At 35.9% G+C, this 27867-nt stretch overlaps 1 protein-coding gene across 6 annotated transcripts in view; it reads right to left on the bottom strand.

Annotated features, from left to right (window-relative positions):
* Positions 1–27867, bottom strand: part of LOC112849965 (uncharacterized) — a 566245-nt gene that overhangs the window by 210928 nt on the left and 327450 nt on the right. For 4 of the 6 annotated variants that reach the window (XR_015255792.1, XR_015255791.1, XR_015255788.1 and 1 more), the window contains exons 5-6: positions 26961–27157; positions 22138–22730 (exon numbers count right to left, since the gene is read on the bottom strand). Coding sequence is in view for 1 of the 6 variants with exons in the window: in XM_086720240.1 (XP_086576366.1) it covers positions 22712–22730 (19 nt within the window). In the remaining 5 variants the exon portion in view is untranslated. Of the gene's footprint in view, positions 1–22137; positions 22731–26960; positions 27158–27867 lie in introns of those variants that run through there. The other 2 variants (XR_015255789.1, XM_086720240.1) reach the window with 2 other exon arrangements.

Genomic DNA, 27867 nt, shown 5'->3' with positions numbered 1-27867 from the left:
TATTAAATGAAAAGATTAAAAGTTAATACTTAACAGAAAAACATGTAAATACAAGTATGCAGAAGAAAATATTTTTCTTTAAATATTGGTTGAGTTGAAAATAGTTTCAACCAATTATTAAGTATTATGTCAAATCCTCTGTTACACCCTGTCGAGGAAATGTAACTAAAGACAACATTTCTTCCCAATCCCAGAAAAATGCTCCACAGAGGTAGAAGAGAAAAAAACAGCCTTGTTTTCTTTCTTTCTCTTTTCTTTTCTTTTCTTTTCTTTTTTTGGATAAGCTTAATGCTCACAGACAATAGACTAAGACATTGTGATGTCAGAAAGAAATCTCACCCTCTGTATAACCAAGCAGAGACACCTCACTGCATACATGGCTTCAAAATAAACAATCACTGGTCCTCAAGTAAGCTGAATTAACAGCACCACTTGTCATGCACACTGCACCCTAAATTCAACGGTAAATGGGATGATGATCTGTGTTACCTAATTGGTTTTATACAAAGGAAAAATAAACTCATATCTTCATGGCAGGAGGTAATTTTGGAGCAAGTTGCTCACTGGAGTTAGGCTCCTACCCTCCCATAGAAATTAAGAGATACTCGATGATCACATTTCAAAGAGATGGCTCCCAGGACCTTGAGAAAAACATTTCTGGTTTGTAAAGCTGACAAGAGGCTTATTTAGATTTCAAAAAGATTATATATACATCTCCAAGGGACAGAGAAAGAATTTGCAATTATAAATTTTTTTAATGAAATGCTCTGAAAGAAAAGGGTGGGAAAAAGAGTCTCTCTTTTTGTACCAGGGAATTTTTTTTCTGATTTATATTTACCCTTACAACACCCTTGGGCTACATATGGTTCTTGCCAGAGAATAAATGTTAAGAACTCATGCAGATGACTTTAAAAAGATTTGCCACACACACCTGCATGTGTGTGTGCATGTAAACACACACACACACACACACACACACACACACACACACCTTTCTAAGATCTATTTGGTGCTAGTTTGTGATTTCTTTTCTAACTTTATTTTTACCTTTTAAGATATGTTCATTCTAAAGAAAGACATATACATATATATATACATATATATATATACATACATACTTTACTTAGTGACATTTTATTTATATAAATGCATTTTACAAATGTATTGTTGTTTTTTGAAAATTCTGTTCAACAAATAACTGGAGAATTTCTTTGTGCAAAGGATTGTCCTAGATTGTATGCGAATGAGACATTCCATACTATTGTTACTTAAGGTATCACATATTATTCTGAAGTTTGAAATAGATTTTTTTAAGTCATACATATACAAAAAGTCTATGTTTACATGAGGAACCTAAACAAATGATCTCTTAAAGAGTTTTGAATAACCGTAACATCACCTTATAAATACATTTATTGTACAAGAGTTCACTTGTCCTCTCTGAGAATAGTTTAAGGTTTGTTTTTTCAGTTTTCCCTTTTCCTTTAGTGAAAGTATACTTTTCAGTGACAATTAACAGTCAATGCCAATGCTACTTCTAGATAAATTTAGAACATATGATGTAAAATCACTCACTACAAAGAACATTCTGATTCTGACAATGCATGTATTGTGAGCTCTTAATTTCCTCTCAAATCCCGCAGGATATAGACAATCCTGGCATTGGCATATTTACTAAGACACTCTTTTTCCTGTAGCTCGGAGGTATTTCTCTTTTTTCTTTTTAAATTTTTTTTACATTTATTTATTTTTGAGAGACAGAGAGAGACAGAGCACAAGTGGGGGAGGGGCAGAGAGAGAGGGAGACACAGAATCCAAAGCAGGCTCCAGGCTCTTAGCTGCCAGCACAGAGCCAGATGTGCTGTGAACTCACAAACCGTGAGATCATGACCTGAGCCGAAGTCAGACGCTCAACCGACTGAGCCACCCAGGTGCCCCTCGGAGGTATTTTTCTTGATAAATGGATTGGTTTATATAATTTAGACTCTCTATTCAATAATATTATATTCAAATGTTCCAATTATCAGTTAAACTTTGCTTTATAATCTCCCTCCTTCTTTTTCACATCTCTCCCTTTTCCTTCTCTTCTCTCCCTGTCTCATGCTTCCATCCTACCATTTAAACATTTAAAGACAGTCCTTAATGCACCTATGGAAAATATGTGTTTTCCATGAGCTATTTTATAGTAATCTTAAGAGCTTTGAAATCTGGGGCACCTGGGTGGCTCAGTCAATTAAGCGTCTGACTTCAGCTCATGTCATGATCTCAGTTCATGAATTTGAACCTTGTGTCGGACTCTGTGCTGACAGCTCAGAACCTGGAGCCTTCTTTGGATTCTGCGTCTCCCTCTTTCTCTGCCCCTCCCCCTCTCATATTCTCTCTCTCTCTCTCTCTCAAAAATAAATAAACATAAAAAACAAAGACTTTTCAAAATCCTATCTGCTCTGTAAGCTATTGCCACAGTTGGGTTTTCATCATTACTTAATTCTGAGATTTAACTGCATTCAATATTCTTTGTGTGATCACCAATTTTTTTATTACTTAATTGCATTTGTTTATTTAATTATGGTTAAAATTATTTTTCTAATTATGGGGACAATTATTACCTAAAATTATACCCAAAGTCATCTCTCTTACAAAACAAGTCCAGTTGGGTGGTATTGCTATTCTTATGATAACAGTGGAATCAACTGTAATCATTTCTCTGGTTGGGAGTGAGAAAGTAGCATTCAAAACTTTAAAAATTATGTTAGAAACCCCAATATTTATAGGTAGTAAATCCTAGAATTCTTAAGTAATTTATAAGAGGATTCAGTTAATTATGAAAACATTATGCCAAAACATAATTTAAAAATAGCAAGTCTCAAATCAGGTTAGACTTCTCCAATTGCTGGTAATTTTTTGAATCCTTGACTAGAGTAAGTTGTTTTACTCTTCTAAAAGAAAATAGTAGCATAGTCCAAAACAAAACAGAATATCACTTTATCTAAATTCAACCTTTCCAAAGCAATATTTCCAAAAAGATTGTAGATTTTTTTTTTAGAGGCATCAATAAATTGCCAGAGGGCATTAGCCACTATTAACATGGGTACTTATGGAGTGTTTTGTTTTGTTTTTCCCCTACATTCAGAGGCAGCAAGTTAGGCAGAGTAGACACTGATGGAAAATTCCCATATTATTGAAGACCCTTAACTGGATACCTCATAGTAAAATGTCATACATATTATAAGCCATCAAGGGGCGTCTGCATGGCTCAGTTGGTTGAGCGTCTGACTTCGGCTTAGGTCATGATCTTGCGGTTTGTAAGTTCGAGCCCCACGTCGGGCTCTGTGCTGACAGCTCAAAGCCTGGAGCCTGGTTCGGATTCTGTGTCTCCCTCTCTCTCTCTGCCCCTCCCCCCCTTGTGCTCTGTCTCTTTCTCTCTCAAAAAAAAAAAAAAAAAAAACCAAAAAACATTAAAAAAATTTTTTTATAAGCCATCAAAATATATCCTCTGGGATTTATAATCACAGCACTTTTTTAAAAACATGTTTCCACTGTCACCTGATGTTGAAGTTTCTACTCCAGTTCACTCCAAAATTATAAGACTAAGCACAAAATTCCACTGTGGTTAAGAACTGTAATTGATCCTATAAGATAAAAAGAAAAAAATCAATATACAAAACTGGATTATTTTCCTATGTGCTGTTACCAATATCAGGGAAGGTTCCAAAATTTCTATGGATGCAGCATTAGAGGCAATGCTTTTCAAATTTTAACTTGCATCAGAATTATCTAGAAGGCTTATTAAAACACAGGATCCTGGGCCTCATTCCCAGAGGTTCTAAGTCAGTAGGTTAGGGAGAGGCAAGGCAATAATTTGCATTTCTGACAAGCCTCCAAGTGATGTTATTCTGCTGGTCTAAAAGTCACTCTTTGAAAATCACTGCATGGGAAAACTGGGTAACTTGTCATGACTCCTTTGCATAGTAACATCACTGTTATTAATTAGATGGTAAAGTTTTAAAAAAGACTGTTTTAGGGGTGCCTTGGTGGCTCAGTTGGTTAAGTAGCCAACTCTTGGTTTCAGCTCAGGTCATGATCTCACAGTTGGTGAGTTGGAGTCCCACATAGGGCTCTGCACCAACAGCATGGAGTCAGCTTGGGATTCTCTCTCCCTCTCCGTCTCTGCTCCTCCCTGCTCTTTCTCTTTCTGTGTCTCTCAAAATAAAAATAAATAAATAAGCTTAAAAATTTATTTAAAAATATTGTATTATACATATTGTACATTGAAAAAAATGTTAAATGCCCATGTTAAGAATTTTTTTTTTTTTTTTACTTTGAAGTGACTTCGGGGGAACTATAGAAGTAATGTGGGAAATGAAGCCCACTTTGGGGTTAACTATGGATTTACACTGTATTTCTTAGGGTGCTATATGGTACTAAGATTTGTAGAAAAATATTCATGTTTGATGGAGTTGATGGGATAGTATTAAAGGAAGAGAAAACTATAAAGGGCTTAGTAAACAAAACAGTTTTGGATATTAGAGAACTCATAAATTCTGAAAAACAAATGTCAACACATTTCTTAACTTTATCTCTAGTCTAACTTCTTTTTTCTCTCTTTTTTTTTCCAGGACTGAAAAGAATGGACTCTGCATTTAAGGGACCTATATGATTTATAAATAAAATTCAGTGAGAGATTTAAAAACAAAAACAAAACAAAACAAAAAAAAAACTTCTGCTTTACATTAAATGTTACGTTTAATTTTAATTAAATTTTACATTTAATCTGCAGTAGACAGGTTGCACAAACCATAATAAATAAAACAATTTAAAGAAATAGCCTAGCTTAATGAAACTTATTATCTTATTATTATTAATTTTTCTGTAGTCATCCAAAGATATCTTAGCTTTAAAAGTAGAGTCATAAATTAATTGTCAGGAAGGTTAACAACCCTAGAAAAGATCTTTTTGTGGTCTCATTTTTCCTTCATTCTTCATGGCTTCTGTTTTTTGTTTGTTTGTTTGTTTGTTTTTGCTATCCTCCTGATTTTGTCTTTTTGTGAATAATCATTTGATAATAATTATGTATGTCTCCCTCCATTTATAAATTCTCTACTCTTGCTTTATTTATTATGTATGATGCATATAATGTTAAACACAAAAAGAGATTCTTTATGAATTAATAACTTGCAGCACTATTAACAGATTGTTTTCTTTTTTTTTTTTTTAATTTTTTTTTCAACGTTTTTTATTTATTTTTGGGACAGAGAGAAACAGAGCATGAACGGGGGAGGGGCAGAGAGAGAGGGAGACACAGCATCAGAAACAGGCTCCAGGCTCCGAGCCATCAGCCCAGAGCCTGACGCGGGGCTCGAACTCACGGACCGCGAGATCGTGACCTGGCTGAAGTCGGACGCTTAACCGACTGCGCCACCCAGGCGCCCCTACACAGATTGTTTTCTTAAACAAGAAAGGACAAGCGCTCTGTACATAAATTACTGATATCTATTGTTCCAAAGAAAAACAGTGATAAGTAAATTTTGTTGTTGTTATTTACAAAGAAGATATGATACTGAATATGCAATCATTTCAGAAATGGCCTGATTAGCAAACTCAACGTTTTCATTAAAATTCATTCATTGTTTATAAATATTTGCTGTAGTTTCCTCTAGATCAGAAGTTAGAAAAATCAAAATACATGGAAATAATGTTTTTATCAGAATTTTATTTACAATCTTGAAAATAAAATAACCTTACCAGAATAAAGGAAATTTAGAGTTGAAAGAAAACTTAGATACCATCTGGTTGAACATGTGCTTGATACAAGAATTATTTCTTTATCATTAATGCATTCATTAATTTAAAAATATTAATTGAATCCCTACTGTTTGGGGCGGGGGGCGGGGGAACTGTTCTATATACTAGGTCCATACAAACTAATACATCGTTTCTGTTTCAACAAATCTTCAAACACCTAGGGCAAAGTACAGCAGATAAACTGTTATGGTATAAAGTGCAAAAGTTATGAGGCACTGAGAAAAAGGTATGCACTTAACACTGTTCACTGTCCTCTTGTCTTTTATATGAAAACTCCACTTTGTTCAGGTTATATTGGAGATCTCTTAATCTTGAGGATTTCCCTAAGGGATGGCTGATTGGTTTAGCCTAGTTGTGGTGATATTGTTCCCTTTGACCAGCCATATAATCCAGTTAGTACCAATGAGATCTAGGCAGAAATAAACTGGGTGGGGTTTCTAGGCAAACTTTTGGTTTCCAGATAAAATGAGAAATAATCATTTGGCATTGCCATCCTTTTGCCTACTTCCCATTATTCCTATTTCTCCCCTAAAATGTAGATTGAAAAGAACCATCTTGTGACAAGGGGACAAGCAGAAGAAAAATCTAAGAGGTTTGGAGATAATGTTGTCCATGACTATTCACTCATTGTATCAATCTTACAAACTGGCTATCTCTGGATTCCTTGATATCACATAACAAAATGTCTTTCTGCTTAAACTAACATTAATCAAGGTTTCTGTTACATGCAAACTCACTTATCATTCATAAAGAGAAATAATGTCCAACATATTTCCTGTAATCTCTGAATAAATGCTATTTGTTAAAAGTCTTATTACTATGACAAGGGGCTGGCTATGTCTGTTCTAAAGATCAAATAGTTTAAAGCATGCTTATCTCATTAAAATAAAGTAAATTTTGATTGCTTGAATTTCCACATAAAATAGCACTGTAAATCCACAGTTTGCAGAGCCAACAATAGCTTCAAATTTTTTAAAGATACACACACCATAGACTGTCAATAGATCTGGGCCCATGGGGTTTTAAGTTTAGATACAAGTAGTAGTAATCTTGATTCTATCAAACCCTGTGTGGTGCTGGAGAAACTAAGCACCTATGCCCCAGTAGAACACTGAGAAAGCAGGAAATAATACTGTTAAACATTCTCTCTGTACACAAGTGAGGAGTTTTTCTAGATCAGATACAAAAAGTAAAACATCTGAGTATATAAAGTGTGCTTATTTTCAATATTGTTAAAAATTGTCAGTTGCTTTCCAAAGTTGTTGTTATGATTTATACTGTGATCAACAGTGTTTAAGATTTTCCACTTCTTTATTCATAAATAGTTCATATTGTTAGATCTTTAACATTTTTTTTGCCTATGTTATGGGTGTAAAATTATATCTTGCTGTTGTAATCTCATCTCTCTGATCACTACTGGGTTAGGCAGTTCTTCATATGTTTATCAGACATTTGTATTTTATTATCTTTGAAATATCTATACATGTTCTTACTCATTTCCTCCTTTTTTATTATTTTTAATGTTATTGACACTAATATTTTCTCTATTAGATCGTGGAAAATAGGTTATTTCAAGATTTCCTTTTATTTACCTTTGCATATGTAATACTTTGTTATAAAAATGTTTAATATCTTAAATAATCAAATATATTAATTTTTTTTCCTTATGATTTCAGTTCTGTATCTGGCCTAGATACCATTCTTTATCCTAAGTTTTCTAAGATATATACAGATTATTTCAACATTAATAATTATTGGTTCATTGTTTTAGATGTTTATCCCAATTGGAATTTATTTGATGCTTAATATGAGAAAGGAATCTGTTCTTTTCTCTAGAAGGGAGTTACTTTAATGCAGTTTATTAAATACTACATCCATTCCTCACTGATTTTTTTTTTTTTTTACCAAGTAGCCATATATTTCTTTGAAAAACAACTGGCAATGTTTACCAAAGTGGAAAATTGCCTACTCATGATTTATTATGAGAACATCTCACTGTCTTCAGTATCTTTTCTTTTTTCAGAATTTTATTGGGCAATTATGAATTTTACACTTTTGTATGGATTTTAGAATCAATTTACCAAGATTCATCCTCCAAAATAGCTATTGTAATTTGGACTGTAATTATATTATCATATTTAATTTAGGAAAATTAATGCTTTCAGTATTGAGCCTTAATATTCACAAACATGAGTATCTTTTCATTTATTCGAACCCTCTTTTATGATTTTCAATGATATTTTATAATTTTCTCACTAGAGCTCTTTCACTTGACAGTTTTAACCATGATTTATTACAGTACTTATCCAATTAATTTTTCTATTTGATATAAACTAAAAGTACACATAAAATATGCAGATATTTTAATCAACTACTTAGTGTTTTTTTCATGAAGTATATAGTACCCTTATGTAGAATTACTGTGAAAAGAGTTTGGATTGAAATCAAATAAGAAAAAAACCAACAGTAGTTTCAGCTGGAGATGGGAAAAAAAAAGACAAACAAGGAGAACATAGATGATTATAGCTTCATCTGTAAATCATTATTTTTTTGAAACAAGAGAGCAAATAATCTGAAGTAAACATAAAACTTTTTCTTAACTTTTGAATAGTGGGCATATGTGCATTATTTGTATCCTTGTAATTATACCGTCTTTATATATTATCTTTGTTTAATTTTCTATATAATGAGGAATATTTCAAGGCAGCACTTTCAAAGATAAACATAATAAAATCAAATAACAAACAACCATTAGAAATAGAATATACAGGGGCGCCTGGGTGGCGCAGTCGGTTAAGCGTCCGACTTCAGCCAGGTCACGATCTCACGGTCTGTGAGTTCGAGACCCGCGTCAGGCTCTGGGCTGATGGCTCGGAGCCTGGAGCCTGTTTCCGATTCTGTGTCTCCCTCTCTCTCTGCCCCTCCCCTGTTCATGCTCTGTCTCTCTCTGTCCCAAAAATAAATAAACGTTGAAAAAAAAAATTAAAAAAAAAAAAAAAAAGAAATAGAATATACAACTGTGTACTAGCCATTGTTGATTTATCCAAAAGGGGTACTCCCCTGTCATCAGAGGAGGGACTTCTCAGGGACAACAATCCAGCTCTTCAATATTCTACTCAGGATCCTAAGCAAGTGCTGTATGCTGCTAGGTGTCAGCAGATTTCACTCAACCTGAGACTACAAAGCCAGTTACTAATACCATGCTTTACATCCCTGTAAATCCTACGTAACTGATAGTCTTATTTTTATTTTATTTTATTTATTTTATTTTATTTTATTTTTATTTTTTTAAATGTTTGTTTATTTTTGAGAGAGAGAGAGTGAGAGTGGGGAGGGGCAGAGGGAGAGAGAGAGACAGAATCCGAAGAAGGCTCCAGGCTCTGAGCTGTCAGCACAGAGCCCAACACGGGGCTTGAATTCACAGACTGAGAGATCATGACCTGAGCTGAAGTCGGACACTTAGCCGACTGAGCCACCCAGGTGCCCCCTTATTTTTTTTTTTTAATGTTTATTTATTTTTGAGAGTGACAGAGAGAAACAGACTGTGAGCAGGGGAGGGGCAGAGAGAGAGGAAGACACAAAATCCGAAGCAGGCTCCAGGCTCTGAGCTAACGGCACAGAGCCCAACGCAGGGCTTGAACACATGAACCATGGGGTCATGACCTGAGCAAAGTTGGACGTTTAACCAAATGAGCCATCCAGGAGCTTCCATAACTGATATTCTTATACCTACACTGGTCTGTGCTTCCTCCCAACACCTCCACGGTTATCTCTAAAACCCCTGTTCATTATACAGAGATCTTCCTTCAACCTGATACTCCACAGAATTCACCTTTCCTGTCATTCCTGAGACTAAGACCTGACTTTTTTTTTCTTCCCTCCTTGAAGCTTTCTTAAGAGAAGGAGGATATTCATGTTCACATACTTGATGTATCTATAGACAAGGAGACAATTTTTATATTTTCTTAGTGTTTCACTGTCACTTCCAGGAAATTTTTCCTTAAAAAATAGCATGAAGCTTAAGCTCAAAGACTCTGAGATCAGATTGCCTGATGGTGAAGTCTGGCTCCACCATTTCCATAGCTATTTGATTTTGGGAAATTAGTAATTCTTTCTGTATCTTAATGTATTCATTTAAAAATCAGAGATTAAAAAATACTTAACTTCTAGACTTGTGAGAATTAAATTAGTTGATACATAAGGCACATAAAAGGTGTTTTTTGCAACATAAGCTGATTACAATTTTTTTACATACATCCATCACTATAATGTTTACTTGAAGAACCCACACTATATCTTTTAATTACCACTGTTGGTTTCACACATGATCTCTGTAATAGCACAAAATCCCAAATATTTCAATATTTTTAAGTAAAATTCTGATATTTCCCTTTAGTTTTCTCTTGGAAAATTCTAGTTATTTATGTCATACATTCTCTTGTGATATGATTTCACACAACATAGAAGCTTGTCTACTCCATATTTAATAGATCATTGATAGTGATTTGCTCCTAAATTTTAAAAAGACATGTAAACATAAAAATGCTGGTGGGGGGGCACGTGGGTGGCTCAGTTGGTTAAGTGTCCAACTTCGGCTCAGGTCATGATCTCATGACTCTTCATGAGTTTGAGTCTGTCGTCGGACTCTGTGCTGACCGCTCAGAGCCTGGAGCCTGCTTCAGAGTCTGTCTTCCTCTCTCTCTGCCCCTCCCCTGCTCATGCTCTGTCTTTCTCGCCTTCAAAAATAAATAAACATTAAAAAATTTTTTTTTTAAATGCTGGTTGAGTATAAGCAGGTGAATTGGAAAAACTCTCATAAGATAATAGTTTAAACTATATAGCTATACTTTGCAAATGTATCAAATCAAAAGGATCAAGGCAAATACATGAAACATGATATGAGGAAAAGTAAATTCTCTTTTCTTATTATCCATAAATAAAAAGGGTATCCATTATAATGCAGATTTAGATGCACTGCACTACAAGTGAACAACCCATGACTCAAGTGAATTAATTTACATTTTAGTCAACAGGATAGAATTTCCTCCTATGGGAGCTATAACATCCTGAACAATTTTGGTGATTCGCCCAGAGCCCACTAAATCAGAATAAAGACCAAAACCAATGAAAATATCCTTATGGCTCTGGAGATTATATCTACAAATGTATGGTTTACCACAAATTGCAAAAACTTTAATAAACATTGAAAAAAAAAACCTTCATGTTTATTAAGGTAAGTAGCTTGGTCTAAATCTTTCTTGATTGTTCCCCTTTGAATGAGAGAATGAAGATAAAGTACACATTCAAATCATCATAGAGTTAAGATACTTGCACACTTTCCCCAGTTCCTCAAGCAAGAATTCCAGGCTTAAGACAGTCCTGAATTGGCACTAATTCTATGATCGCTCCCAAAACATAAAAAATTAAGCTAGACCAATGTGATGTGTTACATTTGTTTTGTGAACGTCCACATTTGTTGTCCGATGCTCTGAGCTTCTTTGTCACTGACTACTTTAATAAAACCACTCTAACTAACATTACAATAGCAGCATTAATCTTCAAGTATTCATAATTTTAAAATTATGAGAATTAACAGTTCTCAAAGTATAGACTATAGACATCTAGGTGACCCTAATACTGTTCCAAGGGGAATCCAAGGATAAGAAATTTCCCTAATAATTTTTACTCGCCTCTATAAACCTTTCAGTAAACTTGGATATAATATTTTAAAGAGTTTATGATGTTCATGTTCTTATTTTGTCTAATTAGGACATCCACAATTTCCTAATGTGACTTATTATGATGTTATTGTAAGTCTCATCTAAGAGGATATGGAAAGCACTAGGGTAAAGAGCTTCTAAGATGGTCCCCAATAATCTCTGCTTCTTAGTGTCCATGCCCTGTGTAATTCCTTCTTTTTGTGTGTAGGCTTGACTTACCAGTTCACTTGTATAGAATGGAATGTCACTTCTAAGATTAGCTTATAAAAAGACTGGTTTCTGTCTTAGACATATTCTCTCACATTTTCTCCTGGATTGTTTACCTAGAGAAAGTTAGCCACCATGACAACCCTGTAGCTAAGCCTATGGAATGAGGAATCAAGTCCTACCAATAACCACATGAGTGAGCTTGGAGGCAGAGTTCCCTCCCTGTGATGGATCTTTCAGATAAAATCACAGACAGAGCTGACAGCTTGAGAACATCCTTATGATAGACTTTGAGCCGGGCTCTCAAACTAGTCACATCCAGACACCTGACCCACAGAAACTGTAATGTAATAAACATTGGTTGGCTTGTGCTACAAAGTTTTAGGGTAATTTGCTATAGATTATCAATATAGTTATCAATCTTGGTTTTCTTTTTGTAGAATCTGAATTTGATGTTGCTTTCATTATAAGTTTGTATAAATCTACCAAAATTTAAAACATTTTTTTCAATGTTTATTTATTTTTGAGAGACAGAGACAGACAGAACACGAGCAGGGGAGTGGCAGAGAGAAAGGGAGGAGACACAGAATCTGAAGTAGGCTCCAGGCTCCAAACTGTCAGCACAGGGCCCAACACAGGGCTCCTACTCACAAGCTGTGAGATCATGACCTGAGCTGAACTCAGAGGCTTAACTGACTGAGCCACCCAGGTCCCCTAAATGTATCAAAATTTAAAACCACCCAAAGATTATAGAGAATGGGGCAGAAAATTTCAAATGTTCTTAGACAAAAAACTACCACATTAAAAGTGTTCAAGTCAAGTCTTAAAACCTACATATATAAGAGTATTTGTTAACAGAGTAATTAAAGGTAACAGTCCTTGAAGCACATACAAATGCTACAGGGTCTATTTTATTACAGTTTTACACAATTTCAGAGTTTTCAGGGGCTTCTGGTCCTAATGAATATGTCAAGGGAACACGACTGAATTAAATTAAATATTATTTATAAAGATTTTTAGAGAGACAGTAATGTATTCCTTGCCGTTATTTTGCTAATGACAAAACTGAGTCCTCAGGAAATAAATATTGACTCTACTGCTCTTTGGTTTGGTTCATTGTTTATAACAACATTAACCACACTGATATAATGTGTATCTGTTACTATTCACTCAGTAACTTTCTGAGGTAGTTACTATGGCCACCTTTTTAAAAGAGACATTGAGATCCAGTGAGATTTAATAGCTTTCTTAGGGAATGTATCAGCTAATTAAGTAGTGAGCTGAAGTACAAACAAATAGATTTCAAATCTCATTTAAACAATAAGATTACAGTTCATTATTTCCGATCTGTTTTTTTTTCCCCTTTCTTAAATTGGGTTGTTTTCTTATTTTTGAACTTTAAGAATTCTTTTTATATTTTGGATACAAGTCTCTTATCAGATATCTGCTTTGTAAATATTTTTCCCAGCATGTGACTTGTCTACATCTTCTTAACAGTGTCTGTCACAGAGTGGAAATGTCTTATTTTAATAAAGCTCAACTTGGTTTTCTTTTATGGCTCATGCCTTTGTTACTGTTTGTACCTAAACTCATTGCCAAACTCTTAGTCACCTAGATTTTTCCTATGCTATCTTCTAGAAATTTTACAATTTAATATTTTCTATTTTTGCTATAGTTTTTATTTTTAGAATTTCTTTTTGATTCTCTTATCGAGTTTTCATCTCTCTGCTTATGTTATCCATCTGTTCTTACAGACTGTCCACTTTTTCCATTAGAGAGCTTAGCATGTTAATCATAGTTATTTTAAATTCCAGAGGTAATAATTTCAAAATCTTTGCCATATATGGAATTCTAATACCGTTCTGTATCTTAAAACTGTTTTTTTTTTCTTTTTTTGCCTTTTAGTATGCTTTATAATTTTTTTGTTTAAATCTTGGCATGACGTTTCAGGTAGCCTTTTACTGAGGTAAATAGGCTTTGGATGGGAGGTTGTATTTATCTGGCTAGACAGTAGGCTGTGTTTATTGTTTGTTGTAGCTGTGTTGGAGACTACAATTTCCTTTGATGTATTTGTGTTTGTCTCCCCTATTGTCTTTGGGTTTCTCCAGTGACTTCTTAAATAAGGTCTAAGAAATGCAATTCTTTCAATTTTAACCATTTATTATTGTAGAGATGCCCCATTGATGTGAATTTAGGTGTTGGGGAAGCAACCAATCTAAGTCCATTACTTAAATTTTAGTGTGCCTATATTCCTGAGCTGTGGCCTTTATAATAAATGATTCAAACTATCTTAATATGACACAACTGTATATTTCTTTGCTTTGCTCTGTTAAAAGAATGGACCATAAAATTTCTTCACACTTGTGCAGAAATTTTTATTAAGCTTTCCCTTCTCCTAAAGGAAAGCAGAACTGGTTTTAGGTTTATAATGTTTCCAAATCTGGATTTAATAGGCCATAAGTGTCTCTTGCCAGATAAGAAGAAGAAAATATATTTTTAGAAAAGATAAGATATGTGGTTCTTCCCAGGCAAGCAATAAAAGAGGAATACTTTCCCCTACGAGAAAAGTAGGTCAGAGAATAGAGAAGAGAGCCACCAGGCCAAGGAGTTCATCGTGGTGAAGTTCGATAGTACTCAGCCTGGAAGGAGTTGAGTGAAGGGAGTAAGTAAAAAACCATTTTCAAGAACCTTATGGGAGAACCCAGGAGCCCTACTGGAGTGGAAACATTGCCCAAACACTTCTCAGTCTTTACTTTAGAGATAACTTTTCATGTGTTAGTCCAGAAGATTATTATAATCTCTGAGTAGTCATTATCAAGGCCTATTGAATAACAAACCCACTAATTATAGCATATTTTCCAAATAACTTTACTAATACAGTCACTCAGATCGAATACACTTTAAATGTACAAATTAAATCAGGACATCTGGAACTTTCAAGATTATTGCCTAGGGATCATGTATAATAGCTATTTATTCAGCACATTATTACTTTTTCAAAGAACAATTAAGCTCATGATCTTATTTACTCTCCATAATAAAAACTGACAGTGAAGTACAATTGAAAAATTCTGGCCTAGGACTCAGAAATCTAAGACACAACTTGGCTTTGTTTCCAAAGTCACTTATTTTCACTGTAAAAAGTCAGTTATATCATTAAATTCCACTTTTTTGGTAACAAAACACCATTTTGTGAAAAAAGGTTTAGAAGACGGCAGAACAGCATGGAAGTTTTTTTGTGTCTCGCGTCCATGAAATACAGCCAGACCAACATTAAACCATCCTACACACCTTAACACAACACATCCTTAACACAACAATCTGCACAACCTGAACCACAGAATTCAGCAGGTACACGGCACAGAGAGGTGAACTTGGGGAGAAGGCACAGGAAGGGAGGTGCTTTGCGGGCGGAGAAAGGACAGAGACTGGGGAGGGAGGGTGAATACGGGAAAAGCACCCTTCCCAAAGGCAGCTGGAGAGAAAGTGGAAAATTGGAAACAGCCGCAGGGACTAAACTAAAAAGGGAGAAAGGAGAAAGGAGAGGGTTTAAGTTCCATTAAGACTATAAACAAGGGGAGCGCAGAGGCTGCAACTCCGCAGCGCCATACCTGGTGGTGCTCTGGTGGGAAGGGCGAATCCCCAGGAACAGAGTGGGGTCCGGGAGGTTCTCGGGCCACATGGGGAAAAGCGGTTCCGCTGCTGGAAGGACATTTGGTAGAGACTGTTGAAGCCACCTGGGTCCCAGCAGACCCCGGAAAACGGCCACATTCGCTGGTGCTGGAACAAGGTCTTTAAGGGTGAAGCCTCGTGCCAGATGTGTGTTGTGACTTTCCATAATCCCTGAAAAGCTGCTGCTACACTGTCTCGCGAACTTTTTCTTGGGCGGGCTGGCACCTGGGCGCAGTCTCAGGGCACCGGCAGCAGCAGGATCCAGCATTCCTGGGTGCAGCCAGCATTCAGCCATTGCTTGGTGAGACCCTCCCGCAAAGGGGCTGAAGAGGTCAAAGCTGCAGTCCTTCAGAAGTAAGGGGCCGGGGAAAACAGCCGCATCTGAGACAAAACTCGGGACAGAGGTACTGCCTGGGGCCTGGTCACGGAGAGTGAAAAAGCGGGGAGTGGATGAAACCTGAACAGAGGACCAGTACGCCATTGTTGATCCAGGAGAACAGACTGGGTAGCTGGAGGGTGCCATTTTCACCCTTCCTTCTCATGCTCATATGCACCTACGAGCACAACAATAATCCACCCCAGTAGGCTAGCAGCGCCATCTAGTGGAGGTCGGAGTTGTTACACTGAGCCCCGCCCAACTGGGCCAACTTCGCTCTTCAAGAACACAAGTCTCACCGCCTGCTCAGTATATGGACTATAAAGTGCTACATAGACTGACTTCTAGGGGAAAACGTAATTTCAGTCCTACTTCAATCTGTTAGCAGGTTCATCTATTCAATTTTCTTTCTTTTATTTTTCTCTTTTACACTTCTTTTTCTCTAATACAGAAAGATAAAAAAAAATCATTTTTAGTTTCAATTTTTATTAAAAATATTTTTCTTTAATTTTTATTACTATATATTTTACTTTTGTGTAAATTTTTACAAATTGTATTTTACTTCCATCATTTTATTTTTGACTACTTCAGTGTATTCACTTTTTCAAATTTTCAAATGATTCCTTTTTCTTTGCTTTCTTTTTCTTTTTTCTCTTTTTCATTTCTTTTCTTTTCCTTGAATGCAGGAAGAGAAAAACTTCATTTTTACTTTCAATTTCTATTAAAAATAATTTTCTTTTTTTACTATATTTTTTGCATTTATGTAAATTTTTTCAAATTCTATTTTGCTTCCATCATTTTTATTATAGTCTACTACAGTGTATTCAGTTTTTCAAATTTTCAAATGATTTACTTTTTTTCTTTTTTTAAATCTTTTTTCTCTTTTTCATTTCTTTTTCTTGAATACAGAAAAAAATTCATTTTTATTTTTAATTTTTATTAAAAATATTTGTCTTGATTTTTTTCTACTATGTTCATTACCTTTGTGTATATTTTTTCAAATTGTATTTTACGCCCACCATCTCATTTTGGTCTACTTCAGTGTATTCATTTTTTTCAACTTCTCAAACGATTTCCTTTTTTTTTTCTTTTGTTTTCTCTCCCCCCCTCTTTTTTTTCTCTAGTCTGTCAAACCACTTTCAACACCCAGACAAAAACACACCTAGGGTCTAGCATCATCTATTTGATTTTTGTGTGTGTGTGTCTGGACTTTAAAATAAAGACTGTATCAAGAGATGCAGAAGGGCATTATATCATAATCAAGGGGTCTATCCACCAAGAAGAACTAACAATTGTAAACATTTATGTGCCAAATATGATGGCACCCAAATATATAAATCAATTAATCACAAACATAAAGTAACTCATTGATACTAATACTGTAATAGTAGGATACTTAAACACCACACTCACAGCAATGGACAGATCATCTAATCAAAAAATCAACAAGGAAACAATGGCTTTGAATGACACCCTGGACCAGATGGACTTAACAGATATATTCAGAACATTTCATCCTAAAGCAGCAGAATATACATTCTTCTCCAGTGCACATGGAATGTTCTCCAGAATAGACCACATACTGGGACACAAATCAGCCCTAAGTAAGTACAAAAAGACCGAGATAATACTGTGCATATTTTCAGACCACAATGCTATGAAACTTGAAATCAACCACAAGAAAAAATTTAGAAAGGTAACAAATACTTGGAGACTGAAGAACATCCTACCAAAGTTAAAGAGGAAATTAAAAAGTATATGGAAGTCAATGAAAATGATACCACCACAACCCAAAACCTCTGGGACGCAGCAAAGGCAGTCATAAGAGGAAAGTATATAGCAATCCAGGCCTTCCTAAAGAAGGAAGAAAGACCTGAGATACACAACCTAACCTTACGCCTTAAGATGCTGGAAAAAGAACAAATAAACAAATAAAACCCAAAACAAGCAGGAGACAGGAAATAATAAAGATTAGAGCAGAAACTAATGCTATCGAAACTAAGAAACAAAACAAAACAAAACAAAACAAAACAAAACAAACAGAACAGATCAATGAAACCAGAAGCTGGTTCTTTGAAAGAATTAACAAAATAGATAAACCACTACCAGTTTGATCAAGAAGAAAAAGGAAAGGACCCAAGTAAATAAAATCAAGAATGAAAGGAGAGATCACAACCAAAACAACAGAAATAAAAACAATAATAAGAAAATATTATGGGGGCGCCTGGGTGGCTCAGTTGGTTGAGCGTCCGACTTCGGCTCAGGTCACGATCTCACGGTCGGTGAGTTCGAGCCCCGCGTTGGGCTCTGGGCTGATGGCTCAGAGCCTGGAGCCTGCTTCCGATTCTGTGTCTCCCTCTCTCTCTGACCCTCCCCCGTTCATGCTCTGTCTCTGTCTCAAAAATAAAATAAAACGTTAAAAAAAAAAATTAAAAAAAAAAAAAGGAGAACTTTATACCAATTGCCCTGATGAACATGGATGCAAAAATCTTCTACAAGATATTAGCCAACTGGATCCAACAATATATTAAAAAAAATATTCACCATGACCAAGTGGGATTTATACCTGGGATGCAGGACTGGTTCAATATCCACAAAACAATTAACGTGATTCATCACATCAATAAAAGAAAAGACAAGAACCATGTGATCTTTTCAAAATATGCAGAGAAAGCATTTGACAAAATAGAGCATCCTTTCTTGAAAAAACCCTCAAGAAAGTAGGGATAGAAGGAGGATATCTCAAGATCGTAAAAGCCATATTGACCGACCCAACACTAATATCATCCTCAATGGGGAAAAAATGAGAGCTTTCCCCCAAAGGTCAGGAACAAGACAGGGATGTCCACTCTCACCACTGTTATTCAACATGGTATTGGAAGTCTTAGCCTCTGCAATCAGACAACACAAAGAAATAAAAGGCATCCAAATCGGCCAGGAGGAAATCAAACTTTCACTCTTTGCAGATGACATGATACTTTATATGGAAAACCCAAATATTCCACCAAAAAACTGCGAGAATTGATTCATGAATTCAGCAAAGTTGCAGGATATAAAATAAATGCACAGAAATTGGTTGCATTCCTATACACCAACAATGAAGCGACAGAAAGAGAAATCAAGGAATCGAGCCCATTTATAGTTGCACACAAAAAAATATAAAATACCTAGGAATAAATCTAACCAAAGAGGTGAAAAATCTATACACTGAAAATTATAGAAAGCTTATGAAAGAAATTGAAGAAGCCACAAAAAATGGAAAACGATTCCATGTTCCTGGATAGGAAGAATATTGTGAAAATGTCAATACTACCCAAAGCAATCTACATATTCAATGCAATCCCTATCAAAGTAACACCAGCATCCTTCACAGAGCTAGAATAAATAATCCTAAAATTTGTATGGAACCAGAAAAGACCCCAAACAGCCAAATCGATCTTGAAAAAGAAAACCAAAGCAGGAGGCATCACAATCCCGGACTTCAAGCTATAGTACAAAGCTGTAATCATCAAGACAGAGTGGTACTGGCACAAGAACAGACACTCAGATCAATGGAAAAGAATAGAGAACCCAGAAATGTCAATCTTTGACAAAGCAGGAAAGAATATCTAATGGAATAAAGACAGTCTCTTCAGCAAGTGGTGCTGGGAAAACTGGACAGCGACATGCTGGACCACTTTCTTACAGCAGACACAAAAATAAACTCAACATGGATGAAAGACCGCAATGTAAGACAGGAAGCCATCACAGTTCTCGAGGAGAAAGCAGGCAAAAACCTCTTTGATCTTGGCTACAGCAACTTCTTACTCAACACATCTCTGGAGGCAAGGGAAACAAAAGCAAAAATGAACTACTGTGACTTCATCAAAATAACTTCTGCACAGCGAAGGAAACAATCAGCAAAACTAAAAGGTAACTGACAGAATGGGAGAAGATATTTGCAAATGACATATCAGGTAAAGAGTTAGTATCTAAAATCTATGAAGAACTTATCAAACTCAACACCCGAAAAACAAATAGTCCAGTGAAAAAATGGGCAAAAGACATGAATAGACACTTCTCCAAAGAAGACATCCAGATGGCCAACTGACACATGAAAAAATGCTCAACATCACTCATCATCAGGGAAATACAAAAAACCATAATGAGATACCACCTTACACCTGTCAGAATGGCTAACATTAACAACTCAGGCAACAACAGATGTTGGCGAGGATGCGGAGAAAGAGGATCTTTTTTGCATTGTTGGTGGGAATGCAAGCTGGTGCAGCCACTCTGGAAAACAGTATGGAGGTTCCTCAAAACACTAAAAGTAGAACTACCCTATGGCCCAGCAATTGCACTACTAGGCATTTATCCACGGGATACAGGTGTGGTGTTTCGAAGGGACACAAGCACTCCATGTTAATAGCAGCACTATCAACAATAGCCAAAGTATGGAAAGAGCCCAAATGTCCATTTATGGATGAATGGATAAAGAAGATGTGGTATATATATACAATGGAGTATTACTCGTCAATCAAAAATAATGAAATCTTGACATTTGCAACTATGTGGATGGAACTGGAGGGTATTTTGCTAAGTGAAATTAGTCAGAGAAAGACAAAAATCATATGAGTTCATTCATATGAGGACTTTAAGAGACAAAACAGATGAACATAATGGAAGGGAAACAAAAATAATATAAAAACAGGGAGGGGGACAAAACAGAAGAGACTGATAAATATGGAAAACAAACTGAGGGTTACTGGAGGGGTTGTGGGAAGGGGGATGGGCTAAATGGGTAAGGGGCATTAAGGAATCTACTCCTGAAATCATTGTTGCACTATATGTTAATTTGGATATAAATTTTAAAAAATAAAAAATAAATAAATAAATAAGAAATAAATAAATAAATAAATAAATAAATAAATAAATAAATAAAATGTAAAAAAAAACAAAAACAAAAAAACACCATTTTGTTTTCAATCTATTAAGAGTTTAAGTTGTTCAGATGAGACAAGTCCCTCCATTGGCAAGAGATGAAGCCATTGCCTCAATGGGAGTGATTTATTCATGAACGGACATAGAAACCAACTATGACTGGCAATAGTAATTTCTGGGACTTTCGTTAGAATAGAGATGTTCTCTTCCCTTGAATTACCAATCTGGTTGAATGTAAGCCTGTAGGTCTAGAAGCCCCTGTGTAGCTAAGTTTCTAGCAAACAAGGCCAATGCAAGCAAAAATATAGTAAATACTGGGGAAGCCAGAGACCTCTTGATTCAACATGAGTTCATGTATTCAGCCATGTACCCAATAATTTTTTTTTTCTTTAGAGTCACTTTGAGTTGGAATTCTGTCATGTGCAAGAAGACAAGTATGAATCATGTATTATCTCTAACTATAAAATTATATAAGTAACTACATGATGATTTCCAAAGTGAAATCACTATAATGCAAACCCTAAGAGGAAGTAATTAAATACAGAATCTAAAGTCTCTAAGTACAGGGATCTTTTTTCCAATGACAATTCATCAGCATCAAGAACAACACTTGACACATAGCAAATGTTCAATACATATTTGTTGAATGAATGAATGGATTTTCATCTTAAAATGAGAAAGCTAGGGGCACCTGCATGGCTTCAGTCAGTTAAGCATCCAACTCTTGATTCTGGCTCAGGTCATGACCTCATGATTTGTAAGGTCAAGCCCTGGAATCTGGCTTTGCACTAAGAGTGCGGAGCCTACTTGGGATTCTCTCTCTCCCTCTCTCTGCTCCTCCCCCACCCACACGCACATGCTCTCTCTCTCTCAAAATAAATAAACATTAAAAAAAAAGAAAAATATGGGAAAGCTATTTTCTAATTTGGTCCCCTGTGTCAGTCCTACTAGAAGAAAATAAAGTACAATATCATTTATTTGCAATTGAGTATGGTGCAATTTGGAAATCTTGGGGATCTTTTTTATCTTCATGAAATTAAAAAACACAGATGCTCTCTAGTCTTCTTACTTGTGTGGATGACCATGAATACAGTTATCATATCCATTAAGATGTAAAACATCTATTTTATCATAATTAAATCTCTATTTGAACATATATTTTTCATAGGTTTATATTATGCATGAATTTATATTATGCCTGGTTATCAAATATTTATTGAGCACTTTCTATATGCTAGAAATTGTGCTATTGCAATATATTATGGTAGAAATAGCAAAATAACTCTTCAATTTCCCAATGGATATGAATTATATAATGCTTACCTAGTAGAGTTTGTGAGGCTAAAAAGATAAAAATGTAATTATATATGTGAAAATGCATTGTAAACCAGAAAAATTAATAAGTACATCTAAGGTATTTATTAAAGGCAACCCAAATTAGGACTCAAAATTGGTTTATATTTCATGTACATGAGCAGTTGCGCTGTTCCAGGCAGAACCATATCTGTAGAATACAGTATGAATGTAGACTATGGTACAATGTAGAATTCTGCAGAATAATCCCCCTACAACACAACTCTAGAAAGCATCATCCAGAGTAATCATACAAAGTTGTTGTCCTAGGTCACATCATAATAGCCCATTTATACACCTGTCCCCTCATTTTGTTATCAGTGAAACTTCAGTCCCTGTTAAAGTACCCTAAAACATCCTATATTCCCAAAGGCTGCTTTATATACTCATAGATAAAGCCTGTAACCAGCCACATGGATTCTGCCCTCTTTTTCATCTCCATATTCAGCTTCTCCCAGGGATGTCTGCTGTCAAGACCACTCTGTTTGAAAACTGTAGGAAGACGCTTTGACTTACACTCTGTTCCCCATGGCTGAACCGTCTCCATCAGACATTGGCATCCCTTTTACCAATGTCTACTGCTGCTGCTGGCACTTCTGCTGGGCATTATTGTTGCTTCTTCCTCTGCCAGAAACTTATCCCTGCTGAAATGGATACCTCAGAGAGCCAATGTGGTTCTTTGTGGAAGAAGAAAAAAAAGAGTCATTAGCTCAAGCATTTTACTGAAATATAGAAACATGGAAACAGCCATGACTTTTGTGGATAGCAAGATGCTTAAGTACTTTATAAGAATATTTGAGGATAGCTAGGCAAAATCCATTTTTTAAAGATAATTTCCACTGTCCAAATTATCTGGGGGGGGGGCAGGCAGAGAGAGAGAGAGAGAGAGAGAAAGAGAGAGAGTGAGTGTGAGTGGGGGAGGGGCAGAGGAGAGAGACAGAACCTTTTTCTTTTTTCTTTTATTTAAAGTTTATTTATTTTGAGAGAGAGAGAGAGAGAGAGAGAGAGAGAGAGCACATGTGAGTGGGGGAAGAAAAGAGGGAAAGAAATAGAGAGAGAATCTTAAGCAGCCTCTATGCCCAGTGCAGAACCAGAAGAGGGGCTCAATCTCAGGACCATGAGATCACGACGTGAGCTGAAATCAAGAGTAGGCCACTGAACCGACTGAACCACCCGGGGTGCCCTATACTGTCCAAATTCTTGAAAAGTATGAATAAATTGAAGTTGTGTTAATCATAAAACGTGTAGGGACCACAGGACTGAATCCAGTTTAACAGCTACCATCAAATCACTGGGTTTAGCAATAGGTAGAGGAGCAAAAGTTGAAAGCAAAGTCTTGCTACAGTCAGGCAAAATTTTTTATTCCTTCAGTATCTCTAACATTCTGAGCCCAGTGCATTCTCCACAGGCACTATGGTCAATGCAGAAGTGAAAAATGCTTCATTCACTCTTACTATTCTGTTTTACCACAGAGTTATTGTAGTGCCTCATAGTCTGCATCTCTCAAACCTCCAAAGGAATTACACATAAATCCATGGGCATCTGGGTCAGGGACTAATTTTTTGACAAGTACAATAGTGTACTTAGAATCATCTCTCCTATTATGCTTGGATCTCCCCAAAATTTATATGTTGAAGTTCTAACCCCAAGTACTTCGGATGTGACTGTTTAAGAGGTTTAAGCCTTTAAAGAGGCTCAAGGTAAAACGAGGTCACTAGGGTGGGCTCTATTCTAAAATGATGGATGTCCTTATAGGAAGAGGAAATCTGGACACAGTTGCACACAGTCAGAACAACATGTGAAGACAAAGGGAGAATATGGCCATTTACAAGTCAAGGAGAGAGGCCTTAGAAGAAAGTAACCTTGCCAGCATACTGATCTCACATTTTCAGCCACCAAAACTTTGAGAATTACTGTCGGGTAAGCCACCGAGTCTGTTACTTGGTTATGGCAGTGTCAGCAAACTAATACATCTCCCATCTTAGAGCTAAAGTTTTGTTAATAGAGGAGCCCTATTTTGGGTGTCCTCATCACTCCTTAAAATAAATTCTCCCTCAGAAGTCTCTCCAGTCCTCTGTCCCCCTGACATATCCAGCAGGTCTGAATTCCAGTGCTGGAGGCAGCTTAAACTGGAGGTGAGCCACACAATGTTTCTTCTCAACCCAAACACTCTTATTTTACTTTTAATGAACGTCACAGCATTATTGTTGGTACCATCACTAGAACAGATGCACCTTTTAAAAGGTAGGAATAACTTTGCTATAAATCAGTCTCATTAGAGTTCACAAATATGAACTAATATAGAGCAAAAGGCAAATTCTACTTAAAAGAGAGTAATGCACTTATTCACCTGCTCCCATTTTGGAATAACAGCTTTAGGAGAACTTCCCCATTGCTCTTCTGTTTGCAAGTTCTGGTCAATACTTGAAGTAATGGTCTTGTCATTAGGCTTGCTTAAATATAAAAGCTTTGTGGTTGTCAGAGAGAACTCTCATTGAAAAAAGAATTGACTATATGGCACACTTGAATGTGCTTGCCCTTCTAAATGAATTTGTAAGCTCATCCTGATTGATGACACATTGGGCAACATCTTGCAGGGTCGGAGAAGAAAATTAAATACATATAGATTGGACACTGATAAAGGATGAGTGCTCTTTTCTTTGCTCAGTGTGAGTTAAAATCTTGTTATATGTTAGAATAATTCATTTTTTTCTTTTTATAAATTAATAAGTAGACTATAAACAGTGGACTTAAACAGATATGAATTTAAATACTGACTTTTCTGCTTATTACTGTAAGATCCCTCCCCCTAATACAGATTAGAATATCCAAATCTGTAAACTAGGGATAATAATGCCTGTTTCAGTAGTTGTGAGGATTATTAATGGAAATTCAGAAATGTTCAGTAAATGTTAGTTGCTTTCAATAATAGTAGTCAGCAGCGGCAAAAATTTTAGCATTACAATAAAATTAAGTTGAATATAAAAAGTGCATATATGGCATATTCTCTTTGAGAGGGAACAATAGCTTCCTGGGGATGTCATTACCAAGTATCACAGACTAGATGGCTTAAGACAACAGAAATTTATTCTCTCACAGCTCTGGATGCTAGAAGTGTGAATTCAACTCTTGGTAAGGTTGATTCCTTCTAAAAGTACTGATGGAGAAACTGTCTCATGCTTCTCTTCCAGCTTCTGGTGGTTACTGGCAATCGATGGTGTTCCTTGGTTTCTAGATGTACTGCTCCAAATTCTGCCTCTGTCTTCACAACATGTTCTTGCAAGTACTCCACTCACTGGATTTAGGGCCTACTCTAATCCTATATGGCCTCATTTTGTTAACCAATTATATCTGCAAAAATCGTATTTCCAAATGTGGCCACATTCTTAGGTTTCATGTAGACATGAATCTTGGAGGTGGAAATTACTCAACCACATACAGTGTGCCCTCTGTCTCCCCCCCCCACAGCCCACAAATTCATATCTATTCCACACGTAAGACATTGATACCACCATAGCATCCCTGAAATTATTAGCCCATTCTTATATAAACACTACATCAGCTCAAAAAGTTCCAAATCCCATTTAAATAATCTGTATAAGTATGGTTGAAATGCTGGGTATGATCTATTCTAGGGCAAAATTCCTTTCTAGTTGTGGGCATGTAAAACTGAAGAAAAGTTGTCTGCTTCCAAAATCCAATGGTGGGACAAGCATATAACAGACATTCTCATTCTGAAAGGGAGAAGATGGAAGGAATAAAGTTCTCATGGGTCCAAAACAAGGTCACAACTTAATAGGGCAAGTTCCATTAGGTTTTAAGGCCTGAGAATAATGATCTGTGGCTGGATGCTTTGCTCTCTGTGGCAGTGAAGGTCTCCCACTAGTCATGGCCTCTGCTCAGAGTCATTCTTCCTTAATTTCATCCTATTTTTGTCCCTCTGAGTTCATTGTTAGTGTTTCTATTGGTAAAAATAAAATCTCAAAAATGTTGTCAGTCTTCCATGTACACCAGGAGGATCCACACCGTTAGGATAATTTTACACAGGTTCTTTCTGGATAATCCTGTCTCTATTCCTGGCTTCTCCTGAGATATTCCATTGGCTCCATGAGTCACATAACTAATTTCTTCACCAGAGAGTTGTTCAGCCACAGTCTTAGAGTTCTCTGCAGTGAATACTTCACATTTTTTACAATATTAAAAGGCTGAGGATTTTCCAAATCAGGTTCTGGTTCCTTTTTGCTTCATAGGTTCTCAATTTACCTCTATCCTCTTGCATTGTACAGTATACAGTGAGAAGACATGAAGCCACACTTTCCATATTTTGCTTAGAAATCTCAGCTAAGTATCCAAGGTCATTGTTCACCAGTTCTACTTTCCACCCAACACTAGGATACAATTCAACGAAGCTTTCTGCCACTTGATAATAAGAATCAAGAATCACCTTCCCTTCATTATCCACTGACATGCTTCTCATTTGTTTCTGAAAACTCACTAAATCACCTGCAACATTCATATTTCTACCAGCATTCTGTTCATGTATTCTCTAAGATAATAGAAACTTTCTTTACCGTTCTGTCCACTTTCATCTGTGCCTTCACCAGAATCACTTTTAACATCCATACTTGTACCATTGCCCTCAAGACAATGTGGGCTTTTTCTACGAAGCTCCATTACCCAAATCTAAAGCCACTTCCACAGTTTTAGGTATTTTGTTACAGCAGCACCTAGCTCCATAGTACCAAAATCTGTATTAGTTTCTCAGGGCTGCTGTAACAAAGTACCACAATCAGGTCACTTACAACAGAAATTTATTCTCTCACAATTCTGGACGCTAGAAGTCTGAATTTGAGGTGTTGACAGGGTTGTTTTTTTCTGAAGACTGTGAGACAGAAACTATCTCATACCTCTGTCCTTGAATGTCGTGGTTGCTTGTATTCCCTGCCTTATATACATCTCCCTCCAATCTGTGCCTCCATGTTCACATGGACTTCCTGCCAGTAGGTCTTCACAAGGCCTTCTCATTTCCAAAAAAGGTCAAGCTCTGAGGGTCCAGGTGATGAATTCTCAGGGACACAATTCAGCCCATTTCAAGGGATTTGTGCTTCAAATCAGGACATAGATCCACAGTTAATGTAGTGTCTACAATGAATGGAGACCACTTCATAAATCATTGATTAGATCAGAATTTATCAGTAAGATGTACAGTAAAACCTTGGATTGAGAGTAATTTGTTATGTGAGTGTTCCACAAGATGAGCAAACATTTCTAATTAAGTTTAACTTGAAAAATGGGTGATGTCTTACGATATGAATAATATGTGATGCCAAATGTCACATGATCACAACTGAACCAATGGTTCTTGAAATTTGCTTTGATATATGAGTGCTTTGGATTATAAGCATGTTTCCAGAATGAATTATGCTCACAAACCAAAGTTTTACTGTATTATTCTCCTTCTACTTCCTGCATAAAAGCATTTTAGTAGAAAAAAATTTAATCTTGTTATTAATAGAAATTAAGGCATTTTAGAAATTTAATAGAAAATTTTAATCTTGTTATTTCAAAAGGTTTTCAGGTTTCCACAGAAAACTGGCATTTGAAATAAGTCACAAACACATATTGAGCAGATACAAAGTAACAAAAAATCAAAAGCACTTGTTTGTCTTTCATTTCAAGAGGGGTAAAGGCAATAAATGCTAAAGTAATTTAGAAAAACAAAACTAACTATAGGCTGAAACTGTTACTCCATCCAATTCTTTGCGTTATACTTCAAACTTAATGTAGTGTTTAACTGATAGGGAATTAATTAAT

Source organism: Puma concolor, chromosome C2 (assembly GCF_028749965.1).
Source record: "Puma concolor isolate L17-30 chromosome C2, mPumCon1.1.hap2, whole genome shotgun sequence".
Taxonomy (NCBI): domain Eukaryota; kingdom Metazoa; phylum Chordata; class Mammalia; order Carnivora; family Felidae; genus Puma; species Puma concolor.
This window is presented reverse-complemented; position numbering and strand designations above follow the sequence as displayed.